At 36.7% G+C, this 23,457-nt stretch overlaps 1 protein-coding gene across 3 annotated transcripts in view; it reads left to right on the plus strand.

Moving 5' to 3' along the window:
• The window catches only part of Ctdspl2 (CTD small phosphatase like 2), a 77,068-nt gene that overhangs the window by 9,274 nt on the left and 44,337 nt on the right, over positions 1–23,457 (plus strand). For all 3 annotated transcript variants that reach the window (XM_071608210.1, XM_071608209.1, XM_027925910.2), the window contains one exon: positions 14,693–14,902. In XM_071608210.1, the coding sequence (XP_071464311.1) occupies positions 14,717–14,902 (186 nt within the window). In that variant the 5' untranslated portion in view covers positions 14,693–14,716. The remainder of the gene's footprint in view (positions 1–14,692; positions 14,903–23,457) is intronic.

A 23,457-nucleotide genomic window follows, 5' to 3' on the forward strand; every position in this document is an offset into this window, starting at 1 on the left:
TAAACAGAAATATATAAGTAAAAAATGTTTCACCTGCCTATTCAGGTGGCTGAGGCAGGAGGATCAGAATTTCAAGGTCAGCCTGGGCAGTTTAGTGAGACCTTGTCTCAAAATGAAATTTTAAAAAGGGTTGGAGATATAGCTCAGTGGTAGGGCAGCACTTGCCTAACATGTGTCTAGGGAAAACAAACAAAAAAAAGAAGTCCACCTATATTTATCACACATTGTATTGTGAAGGAAAGAAAAAGATGGTTCCTTTCTTGGGAGTTGTTACTCTATATGATGCTACTGTACTTACTCATTTTCCCCTAATTTATTTGATTTTTATTGGGAGACAGATATCTCTTTCTCTGAATTCATTTAATGACTTAGGGAAGTAGTGAACAATAAAAATGAATAGCTGTTGATACCTGAGCCATTGATTTCATCAGCCTGGAAATACAGACTTCAGTGGAAATAGATGCTACCACTTTTAAAAATATCATTTGGTGATGACTTTTAGCTTTTTCTTTCTTTGCTATAAGTGTTAATATGAATTTAGGAATCATATATATATATATATATATATTTTGGTACCAGGGGTTGAACTGAGGGACAGATGACCACAGAGCCACATCCCCAGCCTTTTTTTTTTTTTTTTTAAATTTAGAGACCGGGTCTTGCTGAGTTGCTTAGGGCCTCTCTGAGTTGCTGAGTGTGGGTTTGAACTCTCAATCCTCCTGAGCTGCTGGGAATACAGGCATGTGCTACCATTCCTGGCTAGGAGTTATACCATTTTTAAGGTAAAGTAAAAATTAATGGCTCCTTAGAATTTAGGAGCTAGTAAAGACCAGAGCTGTCACCTAGTCCAATAATGTCTGTGTTTTAATTTTAGAGATAGTAGAGGGTCATCTAGTCCAATAACATCTGTATTTTATTAGTGCGGAACTATTCTGAAGACTGTGTGTGTGTGTGTGTGTGTGTGTGTGTGTGTGTGTGTGGCTGTGGGGCTGTGGGGATTGAGCCCATGGCCTCACATATGCTATACAAACACACCGCCACTTTTTATTTTTATTTTGAGGGTCTTGCACAGCTGCCCAGGCTGTGATCCAGCTCTGATCCTCCTATTTCAGTCTCTCAAGTAGCTGGGATTACTGGTATGTGCCACCACACCTATTCTGAAGACTTTTTAATGTTTATTTATTTTCTCTTGGTGCTAGTGATGGAACCCTGGTCCTTATCCATGCTAGGCAGATCCTCTATCATTGAATCACAGCACCAGCTCCCCCCAACTCCATATGTGTTTATCTTTACTAAAGTGCTGCAGGATTAATTTTTTTTTTTTTTTTTTTTTTTTAGGTAAAACCTATATGTAGTGAAATGCACAGATCTGATGTCCAACACCTTTTTTTTGTTGTTGTTAAATAGTGTATGCTGGGCAAGCACTGTATCACTGAGTTACATCCTCAGCACTTTTTAAGTTTTTAAAAAATTTTGAAACAGGTTCTCATTAAGTTGCCCCAGCTTGCCTCAGAGTTGTGATCCTCCTTGTGTCAGCCTCCTGAGTAGCTAGAATTATAAGTGTGTACTACTACAAATGTCCAATAACTTCTTATTTCCCTTTCAGTGTGTGATATACTAGTATATTGTTATTCTCCTTTATTCAGCAAATATGCTTGTTTGAAAGACAGCGCAGTAGTTAGTTTTAGATAATTTGTTAAGAATCTTTTATATGCAGTATACTGTTTTCCTTTCATGTTTTTTAGGAAGAAATTTGTGCGCTCAAGATCTCAGTAGCAACTGAGTTTTTATCATTATTATAACTTATTAACATAGACAAATTGAAACCATAATTGTCTGCCTCAGAGATTGCTTAGTATCAGAAATTTTGTTAAGAGGAAGGAAATCTTATGAGGAAGAACATTTTTAGTTTTATTTATACACCCTTTTTGTGAGCAAGAATTGATTAGTGTAGTGAGGACTGTTTGTTTCAGTGATATAGTTTTCCTCCCATCCTCCCCCGTTTCTTTTTTTTCTTTTTTTTGTGGTGTGGTGGTACTGGGGATTGAACCCAGGGTACTCTACACTGAGCTACATCTCCAGTTCTTTTTATTTTCTATTTTGACATAGGGGCTTGTTGCTGTGGCGCTTGCTTTGTAATTCCAGTGGCTCATGAGGCTGAGGCAGGAGGATCACGAGTTCAAAATCAACTTTAGCAATATAGGTCCTAAGCAACTTAGGGAGACTCTGTCTCTAAATAAAAAATAAAAAGGGCTGGGGATGTGGCTCAGTGGTTATCTGCTCCTGGGTTCAGTGCCTGGTTCCAAAAACCCTAGTTTAACAAGCTTACGGCTTGTTAAGTTGCCAAAGTTGGCCTCAAACTTGTTATCCTCCTACCTCAGCTTTCTGAGTAACTGGAATTGCAAGTGTATGCTATCAGGCCCAGCCATTATGTAGTCTTTTTGAGAGAAATGAAAAAAAAAATTATGCTTTATTTCAACCAAGATTAAGTTATGTATATCAGGCGATTGGAGTTATAGATAAGCTCTGTGCCTTCAAGACTGTTTCAGTCTAGTACAGTTATATATATAGAAAGGTTATTTCAATAGAAACAGATTATTTCAGTGTGATTTATTAAGAAGTAGAGATAATTACAGGGTTTACACAATGAATTTGTGGATGTGGAGTTCATTATGGAGTAATGATACTTGGACTGAATTTTAAATAATGATAAGAACTGGTTGAAAGAATGAAGGTAGAAGCATGTGTTGAGCACAAAGTGGATAGGGAACTATTATTATTACTGCAGCCTAAAGAATGAGGCAACTGCTGAGCACGGTGGCCCATGCCTGTAACCCCAGAGACTCAGGAGGCTGAGGGGCAGGATCATAAGTTTGAGACCAGCCTCAGCAACTTAGATCCTAAGCAACTTAGTGAGACCCTGTCTCAAAATAAAAAATAAAAAGGCTGAGGATGTGGCTCAGTGTAAAGCACCCCTGGGTTTAATACCTGGAACAGGGTGGGGGCGGGGGATGAGGCAGCTAATAGCAATGAAAGGGAAGGAAAAAAAAAAAAAAGGCTAGAGAATAGATCTGGTAAGGTTATATACAAACCCAGAGAGTAGTTTTTATTTGGAAGGCAGCTGATGGGAAATCTGACGAGAGAACTAGGTAAATTTTTTTAGTGTGGAAGGTGGATTTCCACAAGACAAAAAATATTTTGGAGCTAAAATCTTCAGGATTTGATGATTGGCTGTAGGTAATAAGAGAAAGGAGTGGTAACTAGAATGTTTAGGATGACTTCTAAGTGTCTGGCTTGGTTTCAAAGCCTGAGCTGTGATGAAGAATGTAATAGGTAAAATAGTATGAAGAATAGATTTTGGTATAGTGTGGAATGGGAAAAGTAATTCAATTTTAGGTGCCAAGTCAGAATATTGAGGAGGCACTTGGATGTGTGTCTGAAATTTCAGGTGGTGTTAAAAGAACTAACACAATCAATGTTGTAGTTAAAATGAACATTTGGAAGAGATTCTTTGTCCACTCCCACATCCCTTACCTTTATTCCTTTTGCCTGAGTTGCAGATAAGTTTTCTTTTAGAGGGGGTGTACCGGGGATTGCAGGGGCACTTGACCACTGAGCCATATCCCCAGCCCTATTTTGTATTTTGTTTAGAGACAGGGGTCTCACTGAGTTGCTTAGCACCTCAATTTTACTGAGGCTGGCTTTCAACTTGAAATCCTACTGTCTCAGCCTCCTGAGCCGCTGGGACTACCTGGCTGAGTTGCAGATAATTTAAAGCCAACTTTATGCCCAGTTCTAGATTATTGGGCAATCAACTTTTTATAATCCTAAAATGAGAACTGGTTTAAATTTGAAAAAATGAGAATGTTCTACATTCTATATTTTTTTCCCAGTGTCTTGATTTCTTAATTTTGAAATATTGCTCCCATTGCTGTTTATTTTGTGATGTATTCTACTTAAATTGTATCATTTTCATTTAGTAGTAGATTTATTTCCCTAAACATGCTCATTTCCCAATCTTTACTTGCTTATTCTATTTTTTACTGATAATAGGAAAGAACTTACCTAGTTAAAGAATGAGATTTGTTAAATTCTAACATAAATAGGATTATATGCATGTTAAAACTTTTCTCTTTATATTTTAAGTGTACATAATTAAGTTAGGTTATAATAGATATTGTATAGGTAATCTCTAACTTCTAATGAATAAACTGATATCTATTGTCTGTTTCATTTTGGTATCAGGGTCATCTAGCCTTATATATAAAGTAAGTTGGGAAATGTTTCTTCTTTTTCTGGAAGAGTGTATAGATTTGATATTGTGTTTGTTTAGTACCAGGAATTGAACCCAGGGGTGCTTTAGTACTGAGCCACATCCCCAGCCTTTTTATTTTTTGAGACAGGGTTTCACTAAATTGCTTAAAGCTTCACTAAATTACCGATGCTGGCTTCAAACTTGAGTCTTAAGGATTATAGGTGTGTGCCTTTGTGCTTAGCCAGCCTTTTAAGTTTTTGAGACAGGATCTTGCAAAGTTGCTCAGGCTGGCCCCAAACTCCTGCCTCAGACCCTGGGGTTGCTGAGGTTTTAGGCATGTGACACCAACCCTGGGGTATTATTTAGTTTTAGATGTTGGTAGGATTCTCCACTGAAGCCATCTGGGCCTGGAGTTTTCTGTGTTGGAGGTTTTTAGTACAGGTTCAATTTTCAAAAGAAATAAGGCTAATTAAGTTATCTATTGTGTGAGCTTTGGTGATTCATATTTTTTGAGAAATTTGACAATTTCATCTAAATTGGTAAATATATGGGCATGAATTTGTTTGAAATAGTCCACAATTTCCCTTTCAAAGTCTATATGATATTGAAAGTCTGTAGTGATATTCAATTTTTAATTCCCAGTATTGTTTTTTGGTGTACTAAAGATCAAGTCTATTGCCTTATGCATGGTAGGCAAGTGTTCTAGCACAGTGCTACAGTCCCAAGCCCTTTTTGTTTTTTATTTTGACACAGGGTCTCACTATGTAACCCAGGTTGGCTTCCCAACTTTTCAACCTCTTGCCTTAGGCTCCCCAGTAGGTGGGATTATACACATGCACCATCTTTCTTTCCTAGCCTCAATATTGGTAATTTGGGACTTTATTATTATTTTCTCACTTCTAGCAAAGGTTTAACAATTTTCTGATTTTTATTGAAATTCAATTTTAAGTTTCATTGACTTATTACCCCTCACTCCCTGCCTTTTTCCCAGGACTAAACCCTGGGCCTCATGCATATTGGGCATGTGCTCTACCACTGACTGAGCTAAATTCTCCCTGATTTTTTTTTTTTTTTTGGTATCAGGATTGAATTCAGGGCTCTCGACTATTGAGCTTCATCTCCAGCCTGGTTTTTGTGTTTTATTTGAGTTGTTGAGGTTGGCCTTGACTCCTGCCTCAGCCTCCCAAGTCACTGGGATTACAGGTGTTGCCACCATGCACAGTTCAACCTCAACAACTTAGTGAGACCCTGTCTCAAACAGAAAAATTTTAAAAATGGGTTGGAGATGTAGCTCAGTGTCGTGCTCCTAAGTTAGATCTCTAGTGCCAATCAAGATGAATATTTTTGGCTAGGATTTGTTTTTCCTCATTTTTTTAGTATTTATTTTTTTTAGTTACAGGTGGACACAATATCTTTATTTTATTTTTATGTGGTGCTGAGGATCAAACCCAGTGCCTCACACATACTAGGTGAGTGCTCTACCTCTGAGCCACAACCCCAGCCCCTGTTTTTCCCATTTTTAATGTTTACGTTATGAAGTAGCAAGTTGCATGTCTCCTTATACATTCAAGCATATTTTAGGGTATCTTCTGAGAAATGTTGGGGTATTTCTGCTTTGGTCGGGGAGGATAAAGTTTCTATCCTTGGTATTTTAGAGGTTTTTCAAAAAAAAAAATTTGGGTGCATAGAAGGACAGAATACTCTTATTTATTGATTGATTGATTTTTATGTGTTGCTGAGGATCAAATCCAGGCAAGCGCCTACCCCTGAGCTATACCCGTAGCCCAGTATTTTAGAAAAGATGGGAAAGGGGCTGGGGTTATGGCTCAGCCGTAGAATGCTTGCTCAGCACGTGTGAGGCCCTGGGTTTGATCCTCAGCACCACATAAAAATAAATAAACAAAATAAAGGGTATTGTGTACAACTAAAAAATAAATATATTTTAAAAAAAGAAAAGATGGGAAAGGGCATGCATAGATCTTTTCTTTTTTTTAAACTTCATGACATTTAAAAAAAAGTCTTTAGTTGTTGATGGACCTTTATTTTATTTCATTTATTTATATGTGGTGCTGAGAATCAAACCCAGTGCCTCACACATGCTAGGCAAGTGCTCTACCACTGAACCACAGCCCTAGTCCCTGCATAGATATTTAATCAACATGGAAACTAGAAGTTAGCTTATAAATTATAATTGCAATGTATAGTTTCATTGATTATCAAAATTTATAATTTAAAATATTTTTTACCTTCAGTTAGCAAACTTTTTAAAAAATATATTTTTAGTTGTTGATGATCTTTATTTTATTATTTATATGTGGAGTTGAGAATTGAACCCAGTGCCTCACACATGCCAGGTAAGTGCACTACCACTGAGCCACAGCCTCAGCCCCCAGTTAGCAAACATTTAAAAAATAAAAATAAAATCTTACTTGTAAAATTCAGTCACATGGGAACTCCTTGTATACAACTGGTTGAAGTGACTTTTCAGAGTTACTACCAAATATTAACGATCTTTGACATAATAAATTTACTTCTAAGAAACTGTATTTTTCTTTTCTTATAAATTAGAGCTTTATTATTATACATACTATGGGTTCATCCCGACAAACTTGTACATGCATGGAATTTGATTTCAATTCATTCCCTCCCATGTTCCCTTTCCTCCCCCAGTCTCCTTCCTCTTTTAGACTTCCTTTGGCTTATCTATTTATTTTATATTTGATTGGTTATTTTTACATATATAAAGGTAAAATTCCCTGTAGTATATTTATATATGCAAATAACATAATTTTTAAGAATTTATTCTGCATTGTCTTCCCTTTATCATCTCTCTACTCTGCTTCTTTATCTCCTACTACATTAATATAATATCCTTCTCTTCATCTTTCCTTTATTTCACTCTAGCTTCTGCATATGAGAGAAAAATCTTTGAGTTTCTGAGTTTGACTTATTTAATTTAGAATGATATTCTCCATTTCCATCCATTTGCTGGCAAATGCCAAGATTTCTTTCTTCTTTATGTCTGAATAGAACTTCATTGTGTATATATGCCACATTTTCTTAATCTATTCATCTATTGAGAGTACCTAGGTTGATTCCATAATTTAGCTATCATCAATTGTGTTGTTATAAACATTGAGGTGACTGTTGCTGTAGTATGCCGATTTTAGATCTTTTGGGAAAATACCAAGGAACGTGATAGGTGGGTCATATGCTGGTTCCATCTCTGATTTTTTGAGGAATCTTTGTACTGCTTTCCAGAGTGGTTGTACTTAGTCTGCAGTCCCACCAACAAAGTTCAAGTGTATCTTTTCCCCAACATCCTCATCAGCATTTGTTTGTATTCTTGATCATTGCCATTCTGACTAGAATGAGATGAAATCTTAGTGTAGTTTTATTCTGCATTTCCCTGATTGCTAGAGATGTTGAACTTTTTTTTTTTTTTTCATATAATTAATGGCCGTTTGTGTTTCTTCTTGTGAGGAGTTTCTTTTTAGTTCTTTTACCCATGTATTGTTTTGTTTTGTTTTTTGAATCTTTATATCTTCTGTATATTAATCCCCTAGAAACTTTTTTCTTTTCTTTTCTCTCCCTCCATCTCTCCTTCCTTTTCTCATTTTTTTCTTTCCCCTTCCTTATCTTTCTTTCCCCCATCCTCTCCCCTCCCCTCCTTTTCCCTCTTCTCCCTTCTCAGAAGTCTGTTTATATTGCCCAAACTGACCTTGAACTCCTAGACTTTTTACAATCCTGCTTTAGTCTCCTAAAGAGCTGAGATTACTTAAGCATGTGCTATTTCTCCTGGTTTAGGAAATTAGGAGACTATCTTGCGAATCAGAAATTTATATAATTACTTCATTTGAGGTGATAGTAGTGAGTAGTTAGAACAATTTAATTTCCTTACAACTCAGTGTTCAAATTATGGAGCTGAGCCCAGTGGCGTACGCTTGTAATCCCAGCATCACTGGTGGCTGAGGCAGGAGGATTGCAAGTTCAAAGCTAGCCTCAGCAACTTAGTGAGGCCCTAAGCAACTTAGGGAGATATCTCTAAATAAAGTATAAAAGAAGACAGGGCATCTGGCTCAGTAGGTAAGCATGCCTGGGTTAAGCATCCCTGGGTTCAATTCCCGGTATCCTCACCAAAAGGAACATTTATCTTACATTGGAATATTATATGGCTATTAAAATTATATTCCCAGTCTTATATGTTTGCGTATTACCAGCTACTCTGACATCTGAGACAGGAGAATCTTTTGAGCCTAAAAGTTTGAAACCAGCCTGGGCAGCATAGCTAATCAGAACAACACAAAACAAAACCTTCCAATTTTTACCGTGTATAGACGGGGGAAAGCAGATAATATATGTAGTATAAGTCTAATTATTGAGTATAGTACATATACATATTAAAACAGACTAATATACCCACAGTTCATTCATCTCTGGGTTGAAGAATTATGTAATCTTTTTTGTTTTAATGTGCTATTAAAGTTTTTAAACAGTTAATTTTATAATCAAAGGAATGGCTTCAATAAGTCCATTTGAAATAAGAAATTTTCATATTCTTGGGCTGGGGCTGTAGCTCAGCACTTGCCTAGCATGTGTGAGGTACTGGGTTTGATTCTCAGCATCACATAATAAATAAACAAACAACTAAATAAATAAATAAAATATATTTTAAAAAGATGTACTTTAAAAAAAAGTATATTGTGGACATGTTTATATTTTTCTTGGATAAAAACTTTAGAAGTGAGGCAGGCACAATAGTGCACAATTACATTCTTTCATCTACCTGGAAGGTTCAGGTAGGAGGATCACAAATTGGAGGCCAGCCTGGGCAAAATTGAGAGATTCTGTCTCAAAATAAAATTTTTAAAAAAGATTTGGGATGTAATTTAGTGGTAGAGCACTTACCTACCGTATTGGAGACCCTGGATTCAATTCCCAGTATGTTAAAACAAACAAGAACTCTCAAAAACCTTGAAAGTGAGATTACTGAATCAAAGAGTTAGATGTATATATTAGGAATAACTGAACTTTGCCAAAAAACTTATATTCCTATCAAAAGAATATGAGCGATCTCATTGTTCATGGTCTTTACTACTTTTGTCAGTCTTTTTAATGTATGCTATTTTAGTATATGTGAATTTGTATGCCTTTTGTGGTTTTAACATATACATTTTTTTTCTTCTTTGGTGATGCTCTGGATTGAACCCAAAGATGCTTTACCACTGAGTTGCATTCCCAGTCTCTTTTATTTTTTGAGTTGTGGTCTCATTATGTTTCTTAAGGCCTCATTTAGTTGCCCAGGCTGTCCTTGAACAAGTGATCCTTCTGCTTCAGGTTCCTGAGTAGCTGGGATTACAGGCATGTGCCACCATGCCCAGCTCAGTCATCTAGTTTTTAATGGAGTATCTTCTCAAAGTTTTTGCCCCCCTTCAGTTGACTTTTTTGTCCTGTGTATTGTGTTTTTGGATGTCTGTGTGTTCTAGATAGAAGTTCTTTGTGAAATATGTATTTTGTGAATATTCTGCCAGTTTGCCTTTTGATTTTCCTAATGGTGTCTTTTGATGGTCATAAAATTTTTCATTTTTATTAGTAGTTCATTCTTTTTTTCCTTAATTGTTATTCTTTGTACAAGATCACGTCATCTATAAAGAGAGAGTTTTACTTTTTGTTCTAACATAAATTTGTGTGTGCACACGTGCACGACTGTGCACGTACATGCATATAATTGCCTGGTTAAACCTCCAGTAAAATATTAAGTAGAGCTGGGTGAGGTGTCGCATGCCTGTGATCCCAGTGGTTCTGAAGGCTGAGGCAGAAGGATCATGAGTTCAAACCCAGCCTCAGCAATGGCAAGGTGCTAAGCAACTCAGTGAGATCCTGTCTCTAAATAAAATGCAAATAGGGCTAGGGATGTGGCTCAGTGGTTGAGTGCCCCTGAGTTCAATCGCTGGGATCCCCCCCCCCCAAAAAAAAATGTTGAGTAGAGATGATAAAAGTGGATGTCTTTGTTGTTTTTTTGATCTTGCAAGTAGTGCATTGAGTTTTTGACCATGTGTGATTATCATAGATTTTTATCAGGTTGAGGAAGTTCCATTTTTTTCATTTGTTGAAATTGTTTTTATCATGAAAGGTTTGAACAAACAACACTTTTTCTGCTTCACTATAGATGATCATGTGGATATTTTCCTTTATTCACTTACTATCATATGATATTGATTGACATTTGTGTGTGAGCATATGTGCACGTGGTAGTTAGGATTGAATCCATGAGTATTTTGCCTCTGAGCTGTATTTTGAGCTCTTTTTTTAAAAAAAAAAAATTTTTTTTATTTTGAGATAAGGTCTAAGTTGATTAGACTAGCTTCAAATTTGCAATTCTATTGCCTCAGCCTCCTGAGTTGCTGGGATTACAGATATGTGCTATAAGGCCTTTTTATTTTGAGACAGGGTCTTGCCAAGTAGCTTAGGTTGGCCTTGAATTTGTGATTCTCCTGCCTCCTAAACAGCTGAGATTATAGGTGCACAACATCATGTTTGGCTATATATTTTAAAATTTCCAAGTATTTGATACTTTCAGGTTTGCTGTTGATTTATAATTTGATTTATGATTGTGGTCAGAGAACAGTTTTTTGTTTGGTTTGTTTTTGCTGTGCTGGGGATTGAACCCCAGCCTTTGAGAATTTTTTTTTTTTTTTTTTTTAAATAAGAGCCTAGTCTTGATAAATTTCAAGACTCAGCATGTTGCCTATTATGGTAAGGATTCCATGTGCCATTGAAAAGTATTTTCTTAGCTGGATATAGGAGCATGTATCTGTAATTCCAGCTACTTGGGATACTGAACAGGAGGATAGCAAGTTTGCTACCAGCTTCACAAAAAGACCTGTTCTTTTGAGACCCTGTTTTTAAAAAGGGGGCTGGTGATGTAGCCCAGTGATACAGTGCCCCTGTATCCCCCACTCCTACACACACACACACACACACACACACACACACACAAATGAAACTAGCCTGGGCAGTTTCAAGAGCAACTCTCAAAATTTAAAAATGGGGGTGGTTGTGTAGCTCATTCAGAGCTGTTGCCTGGCATGTGGTAGGGCTCTGGGAGAAATTCTCAGTCTTGTGTTAAAAAAAAAAAAGTGGTTAGTTTTGAAAATTCCTAATGGTTTGACTGCTGTTAAACCTACTTAACCTATTTAACACTATTTACAACCTACATTCCACACTTCAGCTTCCTTTTTAAGGGTTCTTGTCTTTCATTCTGGTGAATACCTGTTCGATTTTTTAAAAATATTTTTTCAGTTGTAGGTGGACATAATTCCTTTATTTTTATTTATTTATTTATTTTTATGTGGTGCTGAGGATCGAACCCAGTTCCTCACCTGCGATAGGCAAGCACTCTACCACTGAGCCACAACCCCAGCCCCACCTGTTCAGTGTGTTTTTAAAAGGACCTTTTTCTTAAACTTGATCTTGCATTTTATAGATATAAAAGTATATTCTATACTTATTTGCTGGACTTTTTGTTTCTCTCAGGCAGAAATTATCATCTCATTCTTTTGTTTGCAATTTTAATGAAGTGAACCCCTTAAGACTGGACTCCTTTATGTCATATCTTTTTTTTTAACATTTATTTTTTAATTGGACACAATAGTTTTTTGTTGTTGTTGTTGTTGTTTATTTTTATGTGGTGCTGGGGATCAAACCCAGGGCCTTGAACTTCCTAGGCGCTCTACCGCGGAGCCACAACCCCAGCCCCTATGTCGTGTCTTTTAAGACCACTGTACATCAATATATTTATTGTTTGATAATTTTTTGTAATTTCCACCTAATGAGTCTGGGTTTGTTGAAATAGGTTTACCCTTAGGCATTTTGGAAAAGAATATTTATTTATTTGTTTAATTTTATTATTCTTTTTTTAATTGTCAATGGACCTTTATTTTGTTTATTTATATGTGATGCTGAGAATCTAACCCAGTGCCTCACACATGGTAGGCAAGTGCCCTACCACTGAACTACAACCCCGGCCCTGGAAAAGAATCTTTAGATTATAGAAGTTGATTAAAAAATTTAATTTTTTCCTATGCATTTCCTATATATCTTTATTTTGTTTTTGTGGTACTGTGGTACTGAGGATTGAACCCAGTGCCTCACTTGTGCTAGGCAAGTTCTCTACCACTGAGCCACAACTTCAGCCCTGCATTTCCTACATAAACTTCTGTACTGAATTAATTAAAGGAATTTAGATCAAATTTGTATAGTATAGACAGGTTAAGTAAATAACAGATACCTTTGACAATCCTTTTATAAATTAACATTGACCCTTTAGGAAAAGGGGCAAATAAAATAAAGATATGGCAATTTAAAGTTGAGTGTCATTTGGTTATGGAAAAACATCATTTGGAAAGATGTTTTGAGACTTTGTTAAGTCTTGAGTTTGGGGGGGGCGTATCTCAGTCCTTTCTGGCTGTCATAAGAAAAATACCAACGACTGAGTGGGTGGGTGGCTGATGAAATTTATTTCTCACAGTTCTATAGACTTCGAAGTTCAAGATTACATTTCTTTCCTTTTTTGTGGGGAGGGTACTTGGGATTGAACTCAGGGTCACTCAAACACTGAGCCACATCCCCAGCCCTATTTTGTATTTTATTTAGAGAAAAGTCTTACTGAGTTTGAACTCGTGATCCTCCTGTCTCAGCCTCCCAAGCCACAGGGATTACAGGCATGCACCATCTTGCCCAGGTCTGGCACATTTCTTAATACTTAGTTTTAGTCTTCATGTTCTGTTTCACAGATTGTAATTCAAGGGTGTGTCCTTAACTGTTTTTCTAAGTGTCTTGCCAGTTTTGCCAACCATTGGTTTTCTTATCTGTAAAATGAAAGTGACCAAATAGAGAGCCTTATGTGTCCTCTTCCTTCTCCTCCTCTTCTTTCCTTTCTTTGTAAAAGGGTAGAATTTATTCAAGTAAGAAGAAGAGACAGAACTCCTGCAGGGTGAGAGGAGACCTGACCTTATAGGGATTGCCACTAATTCACTTAACTAGTCTTGGTAGGGACATGGATCAATGTCTATGCTAATCAAGTATTGGAAAAGTGTCAATGCTATTGGTTCAGCCTGAACTATTCTGTTTGTTTAGCTTGAGTCTGTAGTTTTCACTCAGGTCTGTTTAGCCTTCCTTTTCCCATTGCCCTGGGACAAAGGAGTTTGCTGGAATATTTGGGATGTTTCTACAAATTAATCTTATGGAGTGGCCTTTACATTTCGAGAAGCTATTATGGGGCCTATTTCTTTTACTATCTGTATGTCTATCCTATCCTATTCTTTCCCCGCCTCTGAAGGAGGATCCCTAATTTCCTTAAGGAAAAGGGGTGATGATTGCTGTGGCTTCTTCAAACTGAAAAGGGGAGATGAAAGAGTACAGCAGTCAGGGTCCTCCGGAGCCTAGCTAAGGTTCCCCAGTAGATGGGGATTTCATTTTGAATTCTATTTGTATGGCCATTTATAGCTTGATAGCCTCTGCTGCTGTAGTTTGGCAGCAGACCCAATTGCCTGCCAATGCCTTCTTTCCAGGTTCTTATCTTGTGAGTTTGAAGAATGAAATCGATAGATGAGAGCAAGTAAGCATAAAAGAGTGTAGCATTTATTCAAATGAGAATAAGAGAGACAGAACTCCTCCAAGGTGAGAAGAGATTTGATAGGGGTTGCCCTTTTTTTAGTGGGTAGTGGTGGTACTGGGGGGTTGAATCCAGGTATGCTCAACCATTGAGCTGTTACATCCTCAACCCTTTTTATTTTTTTATTTTTTTACTTTGAAACAGGTTCTTAACCACATTGTTCATGCTGGCCTTGAACTTGGCATCCTCCTGCCTCAGATTCCCAGGTTGCTGGTATTAGGCATTTTTGTTGTTGTGTTGGGGATTAAACCCAGGGCCTCAATCAGTGCTAGGCAAGTACTCTGCAACTGAGCCACATCCCTAGCTCATGAACATAGTTTTAAAGTATTGTTATATGTGTTAAGATTAGAATCTCAAAATGATCCATCTGCGCCTATTTATACTTGTATAATTATTGATTATTGGAATTGTGTTCATGGAATTAACTCATTCATTGAATAATGTTTTTCCCACTGCATTGTAAGTTTGGAAAGGCAAACTTTTCTCTACCTAGCTCATTACCTTATCGGTGTTTACCTAGCCCAGTGCTTCAAATGTGGTTAAGTGCTCAATAAATATTTGTAGAATAAATGAACGATTAAACAAATGGCAATCTTGGCATGAGCAGAGGTAGCATAATGATTAAATCTGCTTAGAGAACTGGACTTTTTTTTTCTTTTATTAATTTATTTTAAATCAAGAGATTTTTATTATGTAAGTTGGGCACATTTGCATATACTAGGTTTTAATTTTAATAACCTTTGTTATTATTTTTCTTATAGTTTTACATGTGGCACCCATAAAAGATGAGGCTGAGAACACGAAAAGCTTCTCAGCAGTCAAATCAAATCCAAACACAACGCACTGCCAGAGCAAAAAGGAAATATTCAGAGGTGGATGATGGGCTGCCATCAGGAGGAGAAAAACCACCGAAGAATGAAACCGGCCTATTGTCTTCTATTAAAAAATTCATTAAAGGAAGCACACCCAAGGTAATGGTTTTGCCTTATACTTACATTAAAAAGAGGTGATGTTTAGGTTGTTTCCTCTAAGCATATATAAATGAGATATTGATACTGATTGAGTCTGTTTTAAGGGAATATCTGCATTTTAGTATTATTTTACCTAGATTATCACATACAAAATATTTAATGGAAGTTGAAGATGAACATTATTTAGTCCACTGATCTAGTCACCCACTTTGCCTTCGGCATTATGGGAAACAAAAGAAAAAATTTCCTTATTCTTGAGTCTTTCTCTCTTCCCTTCTTCTTCCTTTATTTTTTATCTTTCTCTTCTGCACCTCTCAGTTGGAGATTGAATCTGGGGGTGCTCTACTACTGAGTTACATCTCCAGCCCTCATTTTTTTATGTTGAGGCAGAGTCTGGCTAAATTGGCCAGCACAGCCTTGAATTTATAATCCTCCTGCCTTAGCCTCCCCAGTAGCTGGGATTACAGGCCTATTTCACTGTGCCTGGCTTAAATTATTTCCTTTACTTCCATTGTCTTTCATTTCAGAGAATAGTAAGTTTTTTGTTAATATTATTCACTAATTAGGAAAATGATTTATCTACCTGAATTCTAACATTTGCACAATGGAAATGTAATACTTCATTGAAGACGAAATTATTTTTTTAAAAAGAATGGAAACCAACCCGAAGTCATGCTCTAGATTCATATTGTGGGCCAATTTGAGTGACCTAAGGAGAGTCATTTTTCCTTCTGGGTTTCAGGAGGATAGCAATATGGGAGTAATGGTAACTACTTTGTTTTAGCATTATTTTAGGTTAGTTGGGGTGCAGTGGCGCACACCAGTAATTCCAGTCACTCAGGAGGCTGAGGCAGGAGGATTGCAAATCCAAGGCCAGCCTCAGAAGTTTAATGAGACACTATCTCAAAATAAAAAACAAAAAAGAGGGTTTAGTGGTAGAGCATCCCTCAGTTCAATCCCCAATATCAATCAAATAAATCACTATTATTTTCAGGTTAGATTTTACAACAAGGTTGAAAAGCAGTTTGACAAACTTTTAATATATAATAAAGGTACAGTGTTATCATTCATTATATATAGATTACATGCTATTTTTGTGTTCTTTCTTGGTACAATTAAATTTGTATGATGTATGTTTTATTATGAACTGGGTGTGGATGGCACGCATCTGTAATCCCAGTGACTCTGGAGGCTGAGGCAGGAGGATTACAAATTTGAGGACAGCTGTTTATCAATGCCCTAAGCCTTAGCAAGACCCTGTCTCAAAATGAAAAATTAGAAAGGCTGGGAAGATGGTTCAGTGTTTAAACATCCCTGGGTTTAATCTCTGCCCCCCCCACACCCACTCAAAAAAAGTTTTATTGTAACGTAAGCTGCTTATTTTGAGCAATAGAAAATAAATACTGCGTTGACTTATTCATAGTGGTAGATTTTATTGTAATAGAATTAATAGAGCATAATAACTAAACCATTGGTCAAGATTTATAGTCTGTGTTTGTATAAGATTTTTATTTTTGTTTTATTGTAAAAGTTTTGTCTTTCTGAGACTTTCTTTCGTTAGTTTCAAATAACATTTAGCTTTAGGTGGCAATGCCGGAAGCTAATTAGCCCTGTTTTAGAGCGTATATTAAGTATTATGCATTACTGCACCTCCAGTTAAGTGACAGTACTAGTATTTTATTTGTTTGCTTATTTTTCAGAGTTACTTTTAATAACCAGGTCTGAACAAAACCATGCACAGCTTTCCCTAATCTTTGCCAAGCATACATGACTCTCCCAGCTCAGGGAGTCTCCCAGTTTTTCTACCACTACCACCACCAACACCTGCCCTCCACCCCTAAACTTATAATCTTATGGCTTAGGAGGATATTTATACAATTGCAATTTAATTGAGCACCTGCTGTGTACCTAGCCTTGGCAGGCAATTCACATTTGTTAGGGAGAAGGGTCAAGTGCCACCAGGCTCTAGTTAGGAACCTCCCTACTTCGCATTAACTAGTTCTACCTCCAGTTGCTGCCAGGGAAGACATTGGGGAGATCATTCAGTGACCCAGGGTTTGTTTAACAGTGTGTTAGAAGAGGATGCATAATGGAGGAGAAATGAAAGTATAGTTTTAAAAAACCCAGAACCTCGAGCTGGGGCTGTAGCTCAGCAGCAGAGCACTTGCGTGGCATGTGTGAGGCACTGGGTTCGATCCCCAGCACCACATAAAAATAAACAAATAAAATAAAGGCATTCTGTCCATCTGCAACTACAAAAAATTAAAAACAAAAACCCAGGACCTCCATTTTAGTTGCCAAGATAAGGAGATAAGAGACGTCAAAGGCAGAAGGATCCTTCCATTTTCTATAGCTTATATTTCTTAGATGGACGGGGGGCAGCAGAGCCTATCATATATAAACAAACATATAGTATATCCATTGCTTTAAAATATCATGGAGGAGCTGGGCATGGTGGGGTGTGCCTATAATCCCAGCAACTCTGTAGGCTAAGGCAGGAGGATCCCAAGTTAAAGGCCAGCCTAGGCAACTTGGAGATACCTTGTTCCAGATTAAAGAAATTAAAGCCAGGGGTGGTGGTATATACCTACAATCCCATGATTTGGGAGGCTGAGGCAGGAAGATCTTGAGTTTAAGGCCAGTCTCAGCATCTTAGTGAGATCTTTTTTCAAAGTGAAAAATAAAAAGAATTGGGATGTAGGGGGTGTAGCTCAGTGATAAAGCATCCCTGGATTCAATCCCCTGATATTAGTATTTTAAATACATATATATTTGACTCTATCCTGTACCTTTTTTCCACCATTCTGTCTGAAAGTAGCTATTGTATTTATAGTACAAAATCTAATTTATGTAAGGATAGTAAATTTCTAGTGTGAAGATTATTCTTGGTGTGTAGGTAAATAAAAGTTGGGTCTTCTTGTGCTGCCCACTTTGTCATTTATTTATATTGTTATCAGCTCAAAATTGAACCTAATTTTTTAAAAAAAAATTATTTATTTTTCTTTTTGTTTTCGGCAGACACAAAATCTTTGTATGTGGTGCTGAGGATCGAACCCGGGCCGCACGCTTGCCAGGCGAGCGCGCTACTGCTTGAGCCACATCCCCAGCCCTGAACCTAATTTTTTATAGGAAGTTTTTCATGTAGTATTTTGTACCTATATCACCATTTACTACTCCCTTAATCTTTCTCTCTAGATGATGGACTACTGCTCTTATTTCTACAAGTGTCCCTTTCAAACCCAAAGTGAGACAATTTCCTATGCTGCTACTTTTATTTTCTTGGTACCATTCCTTTTTCTTCTTCTTTTATTTTTTTGTTCATTTGTTTTTCAATACTGGGAATTAAATCCAGAGGCACTTAACCACTGAGCCACACCCCCAACCCCCTTTTATTTTTTTATTTTGAGACAGGGTCTTGTTAAATTACTTAGGACCTTGCTAAGTTGCTGAGGTTGGTCTCAAACTTGCACTACTCCTACCTCAGCCTCCTGAGTTACCGGAATTATAACCATGCACCATTCTTTTTCTTTCCTTTTGGATTTTCACAACTATGTGAGTAGACTTGAAATATAGACAAACTTCTTTGCTTTCTCTTTTGAGCTGTGTTCCTTTCTGAGATATTTTACTTTGCTTTTATGCCTCTGGTGAATCTTTTAGAAACTTGCTTACCTATGTTATTAGCCCACTTTATCTGTTGTTCTTTATTATGATTTCTAGGGTCACATAGCTATTGGTGTTCTTGGTCTTTTCCTCTTTTTATATTGTCAATTAGTTTATATCTGTATTCTAGTTCTAACTTGGCCATAAATTAGCTATGAGAGTATTCAGGTAATCTAAACAAGAGGTGTTGTTCATTTATGGATATAAGGGGTATCACATACTACATATCTTAAAGATCAGAAGTGTAGGACAAGGCATGGTGGTGCAAGCCTGTAATCCCAGCATCTCTGGAGGCTATGGCAGGAGGACCACATGTTCAAAGCCAGCCCCATCCCTAAACAAAAAATAAAAAGGGCTGGGGATGTGGCTTAGTGGTTAAGTGCCTTGGTTTCAGTCCCTTGTGCCAAACAAACAAAAAGCCAGAAGTGTATTTTTCTTTCTGGAGCAAAGATTAAGTGAAAACTTTTATTCTTACTCCTTAACCTATATATTGCTAAACATCATAGTTTTATTTGGTTTTCCTTCTTAGTACCAAAGATAAATTCAACTTATTCATATATCTATATATTTATTTATTTATTTTAGTTATAGATGGACACAAACTTTATTTTGTTTATTTTTATGTGTTGCTGAGGATTGAACCCAGTGCCTCACACATGCAAGGCAAACGCTTTACCACTGAGCCACAACCCCAGCCCCACTACTTGTTCTTGTAAGCAATTCTCTCTCTCGCTCTCTTTTTTTAAACAAATGTATTTTCCCTCTTTACCAGGAATTGAACCCAGGGGCACTTAACCACTGAGCTATATCCCCAACCCCCTTTTAAATTTTTTTTTTTTTAATTTAGAGAAAGGGTCTTGCTGAGTTGATAAGTGCCTCACTAAGTTGCTGAGGCTGGCTTTGAACTTGGTATCCTTCTGCCTTAGCCTCCCGAGCTGCTGGGATTACAGGCATTTACCACTGAGCCCAGCAACAGGGATTTTTTTTTGAGAGAGAATTTTTTTTTTAATATTTATTTTTCAGTTTTCAGTGGACACAACATCTTTATTTTATGTGGAACTGAGGATTGAACCCAGTGCCCTGCGCATGCCAGGCGAGCGCATTACCGCTTTAGCCACATCCCCAGCCCCAACAGAGGGATTTTTTAATAACTGGATTAATTTACTAATTATGGAATGAAGAAAAATAAGCTCAGGTGACTAGTTTAATAGAAGAAACAATTTTATTTTAAAATTCATTCTTCTTCTTCCCCATACACAAAATAGCCCTGAACTGTACGAAACTAGCACCCTGTTTTAGGTTTCTACTATACTTCAATAAAAAGAACTAAGGTTTCAGGCTTCTTGAAGAAATGTCTCATTCTAGGGCTTGGGCAGTATCCTCTAAAATGAAGTAACCCTTGGGACTGTAATAAATACATAGATAAGTAAGTTAATTAATAAATGGGGAAGGAAAAGTAGGTTTATAATTAAGCAACATTTGTTGAGAATTGCCTTTCCACATTAGATTGATAACTTTTGTGAAAGTTAAAAGCCGTATGTGTAGATCTCTTTCTGAAATGCATTCTGAACTATATCCATCTTTATACCTATACTAATGTGGGTTTTCTTTTTCTGGTACCCAGTGGATTCAGTCTCCACTTTGCTACACTACCTGTCTATCAATTTACCACTGAAGTACATCCCCAGCACTTTTCATTTTAAAATTTTGGATCGAGTCTTAAGTTGCCAAGACTGGTTTTAAATTTGTGATTGTCCTGTCTTAATCTCCCTCGTAAGTAGTTGGCAACAGGCATGCATCACCATGCCCAGTTTACTTTTTTTTTTTGGTAATGGGACTGAAGCCAGGGAAGCTTAACCACAGAGCTACATCCCCAGCCATTTTCATTTTTCTTATTTTGAGACAGGGTCTCACTAAGTTGCTTAGGATTTGCTAAGTTGCTGAGGCTACCTTTGAACTTGTGATTCTCCTGCCTCAGCCTCCTGAGTCACTGGGACTATAGGCATGTGCCTCCGTGCCCAGCTTCAAGGAGTTTTTATCATGTTTTGTCATAGCCTTAAGATTTTCCTCCTTCATTCTTCTTTTTTTTTTTTTTAATATTTATTTTTTAGTTGTAGTTGGGCACAATACCTTTCCTTTATTTATTTTATTTTTATGTGGTGCTGAGGATCAAACCCAGGGTCTTGAATGTGCTAGGCGAGCGCTCCACCGCTGAGTAATTTTGAGTAGCGCATCAAGTTTTTTTTAACAGAAACCATAGCTTGTTTGTTAGTATTGATTCAGTGAGATTCTCCCCCCACACATATACTGTCGGATTTTTATGTGTGTTCAAGAGGAATTTTGATCTGTAATTATCTTGATTTGTAATATTTTTTAGTTTGGGGGGTCAGGATTATGTTGCTTATAAAAAAGTTGAAGACAATTTGACGTAAGGTCTCACTGTGTTGCCCAAAAGTTCAAACACCTGAACTTTACCCAATTCCCAAGTTGTTCTTAGTTTTGTCACCACCCCAGTTCAAGATCTGTTTGTACATGTTAATAACATTGCCTTTATGATTACAGATCAGTTTTGCTGAATAAAAAAATCCTTGGCTCACATTTTATTCTCTAGATTATTTTAAATTTTATTCTGATGTAAAAAGTATTCTCATTCTTGATGATAACTGAATTTCTTACTCTTTATAAATGAGTTAAATTTGACATTTTTCTCTAAATTCTATTGATGTTAGGTTTTTTTTTTTTTTTTTTTTTTTTTTTTGGTAAACAGTGTGCTCTTTCAATGTGTACTTTGAAATCTTTTTTTTTTTATTTGTGGTTTTGGTCAAAGAGTGCAAAAACAACCCTGTTTGAAAAAAACAGACAAAGGACTTGAACAGAAATCTCTGAAGGTGTACAAAATGGCTAACAAGTGTATAGAAGGATGTATGATGTTATAAGTTATTAGGGAAATACATATCAAAGCTACAGTGAGGTCAGGTGTGTTAGCACATGCGAGACCCTGGGTTCATCCTCAGCACCACATAAAAATAACATACCTGTAATCCCAGCTACTTGGGAGGCTGAGCCAGTGTGTGTGTGTGTGTGTGTGTGTATATATATATATATATATATATATATATATATATATGCACATACATACATACATACATGTGTGTGTGTGTGTGTGTGTGTGTGTGTGTGTGTATAGAGAGAGAGAGAGAGAGACCAAACTGGGACAATTTGGTGAGGCCATCTCAAAACATACAGTGCTGAGGGTGGACCTTAGTGTCACAGTACTCCTGGTTTCAATCCCCAGTACCATACACACAAAGCCCTACAAGGAGACCCATCTTTATACACACCAGGATGGCTTATAAACAATATTTCAGTTAGGAGGAATAGTTATTTCAAGACCTCTGTTGTCTAGCATAATGACCATAATAACAATGCAAACTGGCCTCCATCCCCCTTATAGTACTGCGTATGGGCATTTCATCCCTCAGCTACATTCCCAGCCCTTTTAATTTATTTTGGTACAGGGTCTCACTAAGTTTCTGAAGCTGGCCTTGAACTTGTGATCTTCCTGCCTCATCTCCCAAATCACTTGGATTGCGGACTTGTTCCTGTGCCAGGCATTGGATATTATATTCTTTTTAGTATTTATTTTTTAGTTTTCGGCAGATACAACATTTTTGTTTGTATGTGGTGCTGAGGATCGAACCCGGGCAGGCGAGCGCGCTACTGCTTGATCCACATCGCCAGCCCTGGATATTATATTCTTGACAATTGCTTAGATTAGATTTTAAGTGTTCTCACCACTGTCATATATACAGTGGTCATATATACACTGTCATATATACACAAAAAAAGTTACATATGTTAGGTACTGCATACATTACTTAGCTTGATTTAGCCATTTCACATTGTTTGCATATTTCAAAATATGTTGTACATCTTACTTTTTTATTTGTCAAAAACTAAGAGAAAAAGTTTGAATTGCAAAATCTTTTTTGTTGGAATAAAAAAATTGTTTTATTGCCATGTTTTTGCTTTGGTTTTCTGCTTTAGGAACTGCTGTTTTCTATCTGGTGTATATTATTTCTATTTTCTCCCACTTTACCTTCTGTTTTTCTTAAAGGAGTAAATATGTTCCCTAATTATATACAGGCATTTTTAGAAGGTTGTGTAGTTCTAGGAATTGTGGTGTGAACCGATTTTGTCATGTGAATGCTAAGAGAATACTTACACAAATCTAGATGTTTTATTTCTGTCACTTGACATGTCTTCTTAATGTAGTTAAGAGAGATGGTAAGGGGCTGGGGATATAGATCAGTGACTAGAGTTCTTGCCTATTACTCAGCACTACAAAAAAAAAAAAAAAGAGGCGTGGTAAGTACAAAATAGGAGAGCTAGCTGCTTGTACAGTAGGGCATATGGTTTTATAGTAATCCTTTATTTTCTTTATAAAAGTAATCCTTTTTATAAGTAGAAGGAATATACTCTAAAATGATAAAATATATCATAATAAATAAACCAGCAATAGTTATTTATTGTCATTTACAAGTATTACGCACTTACATATAAGTGTATATCCTATACTATATGACAGGCAGCTCCGTAGATTTGTTTATAATGGCATTTGCACAAATGCATAAGTAAAGGGTTAGACCACTACATCAGCTCAGCTGTTATAATCTTATGGAACCACTGTCATATATACAGTTTATCACTGACTGAAATGCAACATATGACTACTTGAATGTTCAAAAAAGGCTAGGCTTACAAATTGTCTTTCAGAATTGGATCATCAGACATTTGAATGCATTGTTCTGAAGAGTAAGACCGTCAGACTGTAGAATTTTAGACTTGACTTTCTGATTCTTTTTAGAGATATAAGCTAAAGTATTCAAATGTGT

This window comes from Marmota flaviventris, chromosome 2 (assembly GCF_047511675.1).
Source record: "Marmota flaviventris isolate mMarFla1 chromosome 2, mMarFla1.hap1, whole genome shotgun sequence".
NCBI classification, from domain to species: domain Eukaryota; kingdom Metazoa; phylum Chordata; class Mammalia; order Rodentia; family Sciuridae; genus Marmota; species Marmota flaviventris.